The sequence below is a fragment of the Tupaia chinensis genome, unplaced genomic scaffold (genome assembly GCF_000334495.1).
Source record: "Tupaia chinensis unplaced genomic scaffold, TupChi_1.0 Scaffold000434_1, whole genome shotgun sequence".
Taxonomy (NCBI): domain Eukaryota; kingdom Metazoa; phylum Chordata; class Mammalia; order Scandentia; family Tupaiidae; genus Tupaia; species Tupaia belangeri.
In genome coordinates, this window is record NW_006159939.1 from 917170 (window position 1) to 924931 (window position 7762).

Sequence of the window (7762 nt, forward strand, 5' to 3'; positions counted from 1 at the left end):
GGTTCCCAGCAGCTGCAACTCAGTTAAAGCTTCGGGAGCTGCAGCGCCAGCGCCAGCGCCAGCCTCCGGGGTCCCGGCCACCATCAATGCGCGGCTGGGCGTCGCGAACCCCCAGCACTGGCGTTCGGTGTCCCGCCCTACTTGGACTCGTCCTCAGCCAACTGCATCTCCCGGCGGCCCTGGAGGCGCGTCTTTCCTCTTAGGCGCCAGGCAGGAACAGCCCAGACCGACCCACCCTGCTCCCTTGGTCACTCACCCTGCGGTGGCCGGTCCGAGAGGTCCTTCTTCCGGCTCTGGTCGGAGATGAAGCGGCGCCCCTCTGCAAAGTTGAGACACTGGGTTCATCGCCTGCCCGGCTCGGGATAGTCGGGGCTTACTCCAGAGCCATTGGGCACAGTCCCCGGGCCCGGAGCTGGGAGAAGCCGCGCGCTGCGCTGTTGGGGGTGGAAGGCTGGCACACTTCCCGTGGCCACCAGGGCGCTTTGGAGAGGAAGTCGCATTCACCAGCCAGGGCAAAGTGTCCCAGGGTAACTGCAATACCGATCGCGCCAAGGAAGAGCAGCTCTCCAGTCCCGGAGTTTTGGAGGATTTCCAACAATGAGGGAGTCTTCCCCTTCCACCGCCCTCCCTCACTCGCCCGTCTCTTTTCTTGATCAATTGAGAGCGGGATGGTTTTTCTTAGGGAGCAAACTGGATACTCTTCTCCCTCTATAGTCTTCCGCTCTCTGTTCATGAATTCATGCACCCCTAAAGTCTTCCATTACCATTGCAGGGGGGACAAAACATTTAGACTTACGTGCCCCCTTCAGGTAGAGCATAGCTTGAGGAGTCCAGTTCCTTCTCTCCAAGAGTCTCTACAACCCGGGAGAAGAGAAGAGGAGTCAATCTAACTTTGCAGCTCAGTCCTCTACTAGGGAAAAGAACAGAGAAAGAAAGGGGGGAGGGCAAAAGCAAAGTGCAGAGGATGGGCACACAGTGCACGTTATTATTATTTTTTGCATTCGATTACCTGTGGGGCTCCTTTTGAGTTTCCCAGGAAAGAAAGCACCAGGAAAAGAGCCAGCGCTATGGTTGCCAGGCGTCTGAGTCCCTACAGAAAACAATCCACCGAAGAGGATCATTTCTGTGCGGAGAGGCTGGGATACCACAAACCCCTTACTTCTCACTGGGCGTTAATATTCAGTACATGGAGAGGTTTCCCCAGTCTCAGCGGCACTACATCCTCAGAGCCCACTTTAAAAAATGCATTAAGTATATTATTCTCATTACCCCGTTCAAATGAGAAATGAATGAATAAGTGAATTTTATTTTTAGTAAAATCAAATAACTCTTCTGTGTTCGAGATGTATTGCTCAAATAGCCTTTTGCCTTTAAAATATTGATGAAATGTATCAGGGGTTAAAAAGCTATAGAACTTTTTATAAACTGGGTAAAAATTCTCAAGCAAGTAGGGCGTCTACTTACCTTCATGTTCTGTTCCCTTCCCAAATCCAGCGGTAACTGTAACTTTACCCATGAGTTTTCCAATCTTGTTTGGAACATGGGGCTTTTAAAATCTCAGTAGCAAGGACCCCTCCCCATTTGCAGTAGAATTAGGGAGTCCGCAGGGACATCTTGTCAGTCTTCAAGATTGAGAGGATCGGATGACTCCTTGGGGGAGATTCAGCTGCAGGAAGTGGAGGAATGATTGATGAGAGGACATCATTTGTTTAGGGGTGATCACATCAACCTGGAGACATTCTGAAAAGCATCAGATCATTTACTCGTGCTTTTCCTACTAATTGCTCAAAGCACTTTATTATTATTACTAGCGAAAATGATCAATAGTTCAAGGCGGAATCGAAAGCAAAGGAAAAAAGAAAATGTGTTTTGGGTAACTAGCTATCAAGCAGCATGGGTGGCTAAAGGTGAATTTGACTTGTGTAGGAATGAAAAGGTTAGGGAATCTCAATGGAATTTGACATGTCTTTCACTTAATTACCCATCCGTTCAACTCTTAATATTTAACAAGGATTATCAAGTGCCTATATCAGGAATTTTAAAGCTTTCTCTTTTATTTCAGAAGGATTGATAATTTTTGCATATAAAATAAACTAATAGATTAACAGGGAAAAAAAGGGAGATACAAATTTATTTAACATATACATGCATACACTGGAACCATACAAAATATGAACTCAAAGAGGGGCCAGATGGTTGAGCCTTTAAAGATTCCCTTCATAGGGAAGAGGGAAATGGGGTCACTATAGGCAATTTTATGGGGATACTAAATGATTTTTAGGGAAATTTGAATGAGCCTGAAAGATGGACAATAGTCGTGTGACAAAAATCTGTCCAGGTTTGTTTATGTTTTCCAGTGTTCCTCACGGCAATCTGAGTTTAGTTCATGAAAACTTAGGGAAGGGACTGAGGGTGATTATTTTCGTCTTTGGTTTGATATTCAGTAATAAGATTGAAAGCAGTTATTTCTCCTTGGCTGACCAGTCTGTAGGGAGGTGAGTGAACTTTAAAGGAAGACTTCTTCCTGTACTTTGGGAGGGATACAGAGTTAAGAGGACAGTAGGGGAAGTGAGGGATCAGAGGGACATGAGGCTTCTTCAGTTCAGCATATTAAAGCATATATGTGTGTTTCAAATTTTGTCAGAGAGTGCATGGGCTTGTAGGGAGTTGGAGAGAGGGGGGATGAGAGAGAAAGCACTCCCCCATGGGGAATGATCACATCACAATCCCTTCTCCTGTCTCTCCCTCCTTTTAGGATTTTGGATATACATTTGCACCTGGCATGTTTTCCAGCCAGTCAGCCATGTGGGATCCAAGCCACCTTAATCACTACATCAGGGGCTGGCCTGCCAAGCACTGTTTTGGGGTATCATTTTCTTAGCTCAAACAGCTATTACAAGTCAGGCAATTCTCCTGTTAGTGCAAGGGATGCAGTCATACCCAAAAAAGACATGGTCTCTGCTTTGATCAAACTTACCTTCTACTCAGGAGAAGTACTCTGAAGTGTGGCACAGGTAAGTGAGGTAATTACAGGATGTTTTAAATTACTGAGTAAAAATAAACAAGAGGATGTGATCAGGTAGGTTGTAAGTTCCTAAAGGAAAAATTGAAGGAAGTCTTTTGAAGGATTATGTGGTGTAGATATGGAGTAGGGTGGAAATTCGTTTTCCAGGTGTTGCAGGCAAACTAAAGAAAAGCAAAACCTTCGGATAGCAGATAGCTTGGCTTGTTTGAGGAATGTGAAGGGGACCAGTGGAAGCAACATTTCCTGGGTGATAGGGAGAGTGCTTTGAAATGAAGTTGAAGAGGAAGAAATGGGTCAATTTATATGGAAATATGGTTTTAAGCAAAAGATAATGATGGCTTGGACTAAGGAAGTAATGGTAAATAAATTTAGAATACATGTTGTGGTAGGAAATGTAAGGCTTGTGGATAAATAAGATATGAGAGTATGAGAAAAAAATTATCAAGTATAATTCCTAGATTTTTGGCTTACATATTAGGTCAATAGTGAAGCAATTTACTGAAATTGGAGCTATTTCTTAGGGACCCAGTTAAGAGAGACAAATTAAGTTGCCTCATGGACATATTGAAATGAAAACGTGTAGTAGTGGTCCAGTCACTGTGGTGTAGCAGTAGCACAACACACTGCAGTACCGGAAGCCATACGAAGGTTCAGGGTTTGGGTCTAGGTTGACCTGAGCATGGCAGGCACCCACATGTGTGCCCATGGTCTAGGTTGACTGAAAGGCTGCATGGGACCCTGTTGAGGGTGCTTCTCTCTCTCTGGCTCATGAAATAAATACATAAGAAAGAAAGCTTTATTCATTTATTTATCTATTTATTGTAGAGAGATATTTTTGCTATAGGGCCTATGTACTCGCCAGAGAAACAGAGAGCCAGAAAGTGAGAAATTAATCCCTATAGAGGATGGCCATGCTGCAATCTCTTCTCCTCCATTTTCCTCTTGGGATTTTGGGCATGCACGCATGCACATGTACCCAGCATAAGGTTTAAACCACCTAGTCCAGGACTTGAACTGTGGTCAACTATGTGGGAGTCCAGTGATGTAACCATCCCATCATCTGCTGGCCCGAGAAAGCTTTATTTAAAAAAAAAAAAGATTTTGGTGAACAATGAAAAACAATTAATCAAATGTATATTAGACATCCAAGAATTATAAAATAGGCAGTTGGAAATGCAAAACTCTGTAGTAGCAAAGAGATCACCAGGTTATAGATTTTTGTTGTTCTTTTTTAAATGTGGGAATGAAAGGCTTCAAGAATTCCTAGAATTTCAAGGGAGCAGAAAGATTAGGATGTAATGAGAACTCTTAAAGCAAAAAAACAAAACTAAAGGAACCAACAGATGGTGTAACGGTTATGTTGCTGGACTCCTACATGGCCAAACATGGTTCGAGTCCCAGACCCAGTGGCCTGAAACTTGCAGTGGGCTCATGTGTGTGGATGCCCAAAATTCCAAGAGGAGAATAGAGGAGAAAGGATTGTGGTGTGCCCATCTTCCCTGGAGGATGATTTCTTGCTTTCTGTCTCTGGCTATCTGGCTAGTGAATATGCCCTATAGCAAAAATCTCTTAAAAAAAAAAAAGGTTTTAAAAAGGGGCAGAGACAATGCTATAAAAACAAACACACAGAGAATAAGCTGCAGAAGGAGGCACAAAAAGGAGGTTGAGGTAGTGTAGTTAGAAAGAAAGAAGAAACTCCAGGGACCCTGATGCCATGAAAGTCAAGAGAATATCCAGTAATATTGAGAAGGCAAGCAAGGTGAGGTCTACATATGTTGGTTTTTAAGGATAGAATCAATATTGGAATGGGTTAAATAGTGAATAAGATAGGAGGAAATAAAGCTATTTGTGGATGACCTTTTTGTAGAAATGTCATGGATGGGTGGAAATGAAAAGTGAGGAATTATTTATTTATTTTTAACACAGGATACTTGAGTGTGCTGAGGATTCAGTATTCTTTTAGGCCTGCCAGTGACATGTGAACCCTTTCATTTTCAGAACAATTTAAAAATTTGCTAAGGTATTAATTATGGGATTGTTCATTTTGCTGGGAGGCCTTCTTCCTTGTATTGCATTTTCATGACAGATACTTGCTTTCCCAGCCTCCCTATAGGTAGACCATGGGCATGTGACTCAGGCTTCACCAATTAGATACACATGCTTGGATGGGGCATCTAGAGCTGGAATGGGGCATCTGCAGCAGTGATTGTGATGTGAGTTTCTGAAGTGCTAGTGACAGGTTGCAGTGCCCAGGGCTAGAGGGAGTGGTGATGCCAATTCCAGTGTCCTTTATTTATTTATTGCCAGAGGGTACTTGTACTCACCAGACAAAGAGATACAAATCAACTCCCATTGGGTAATGTCATACAACAATCCTTTCCTCCATTCCCTTTTTCTATCAGATTCTGGACATGCACGCACATGTGCCAACATGTTTTCAAGCCACCCAACTGAGACTCAAACCATGATCAGCTATGTGGGATCTGGCTGCCTTCACTGCTGTGCTATAGGGCAGATCTTGTAGTGTTCTTTTAACAAAATCTACTTTTGCTTATATCAGCCAAGTTTGTGGGGTGCTATTGATGACAACTAAGAAACTATTGGTAAGACATATATGCTGATAGTAAAAATCAGTAAAGAAGGAAAAATCGATGATGCAGAAAAAACAGAAGATTACAGAAAAAGGACCAGCAGATGGTGTAATGGCTACATTGCTGGAATCCCATGTAGTTGACCATGGTTTGAGTCCCATATCTGACAACTTAAAACTCAGACCAGGCACATGTACATGCATGCCCCAGATCCCAAGAGGATAATGAGGAAAAGATATTGCAGTGTGGTCATGCCCCTGGAGGTGATTTCTTGCTTTCTGTCTCTCTGATGAGTGCATGCACCTTATAGTACAACTCTCTCTTTCTAAAAAAAAAAAAAAAAGGAGGGGAGAGGGATAGGATCAAAATATATTCATATTTAAATAGCTGGCAGATACATAAGGAGATATTGAAGAAGGACATGAATACCCACCATATGCTAGGGTATCATGGATAAGAGAGATCATCTCCCCCTTATTCCATTCAGGCTGCTACAATTAAACACGATAAACTGGGTATGTTATAAACAACACAAATTCATTACTCTAATAATATTTTAGGATTTTTAAAAATTTGGTAGAGAGCACATGAGCTCACAGAAGAGAGACAGAAAGAGAGATGGAAAGAGAGAGAAGAGAAAACACTCCCTCCCAAGGGAGATGACTGCACTGCGATCCTTTTTCTTCCATCCTCCTCTCAGGGTTTTGGGCATGCACACACACTCACCCAGTATGTTTTCAAGTCACTGGGTCCTGGATTCAACTGCACAGTCAGCCATGTGGGATCCAGTCACTTTAACCCACCGTACGTACCACCAGCTGGCTCACATTTTAGAATTTTATTTTTGAACAATTGTAGCAACTACCTTGAACAAAGGATAATAATAATAGTAAAATGCTGTATTTATGTTTTAAATAAAGTCCTAAGGTAAACTCAAATTACTAGGTTATCTGGGACTAAAATCTCTTAAAAAAAAAGGAAGATATTGGTCATTGAATAAGGATAATTATGTTGGAAAACAGGCCTCTTAAGGCTCCAAAAACTTCTCTTAAAAGTGGTATCCCTCTGGAGAAATGACTTCTACCTAGGTTATCTAACAAGTAAAATTCCTTTCTCTCCTGTTAATACCAAAAACACATAAAGATTTTAGGAAGAGGCACAGAAAAATGAATCACCAATAAAATGTGCTTTGAACTTACAATTTTAAGGCAAAAAATATGCTTTGTTTATAATAGTGTAGCAAATGAATTCACAAGCAGATGGTTTACGTCAAAGCTGCCATTTTCAGTTTAATATGCACAAGGAAGACAATGGCTTTGACATGTTGTCGATATTGTAGCCTCATCAAAAAGAATATGCCGGATGTGTTTCTTCTAAACTGATTTCCATAGGGCAGTGGCCTACGATAAAGGTGTCTATGTAAAATTACGAAACTTTAAGGATCTTTATAGGTTTAAACCAAGAGGTGGGCTAAGTTATTTGGTACAATAGATGCTGGGCGAAACCATTAAATCGTATTCTGCTGAAAGTATGACCAATCATGGATGTTAAACAAGTTAGCTTCTAAATCCTGTTAAAAGGCATATTCAATGGAGACCATTTTTCCTTCATCACTGATGATACCTGGTTTGTTATAGCTGACTATACGTGCCTAGCCCCGCAAACAGTAATTGCCAGTCACTGTGGCATTCTTTCAAACACAGCTATTATTGTGTTCAGAGGGAAAAGAGCTCCTATCTTGGATAAGGTTACCTGGACAATAAGGCTATTATGCTTCCAAAGTACCCAAATTACTTTTTTGATGATAGAATAGAGAGGATCTGGGTTGGTATCGGAGGGACGAGGATATTGTTTGATCTCCTGTGTTGGCTTTGTCTCTGCAAGGACCAGCATGCCTCTCAGGCCAGTTGTCTCACAACAGGTAGAAGTCATTTCTCCAAAGGGATACCACTTTTAGGAGGGACTTTCAGAGCATTAAGAAGGCCTGTTATCCAAAATAATTCTCCTTATTCATTGACCTTATTCTTTTTTTTAAGAGGTCTTTGTCCTAGGGTACGTGAGCTCCCCAGAGAGAGAGAAAGACAGACACAGTGAAGGGGAAAGTGAGAAACCACTCTCCCAAGGGAGTGGCCATGCCGCAATTCCT

General features: G+C 42.2%; 1 protein-coding gene across 1 annotated transcript in view; it reads right to left on the reverse strand.

Moving 5' to 3' along the window:
- The window catches only part of SPX (spexin hormone), a 7399-nt gene extending 5929 nt beyond the window's left edge, over positions 1-1470 (reverse strand). The window contains exons 1-4 of the mRNA XM_006155099.2: positions 1465-1470; positions 1010-1090; positions 797-854; positions 257-319 (exon numbers count right to left, since the gene is read on the reverse strand). Of these exons, the coding sequence (XP_006155161.1) occupies positions 257-319; positions 797-854; positions 1010-1090; positions 1465-1470 (208 nt within the window). The remainder of the gene's footprint in view (positions 1-256; positions 320-796; positions 855-1009; positions 1091-1464) is intronic.
- Positions 1471-7762: the final 6292 nt, after the last annotated feature.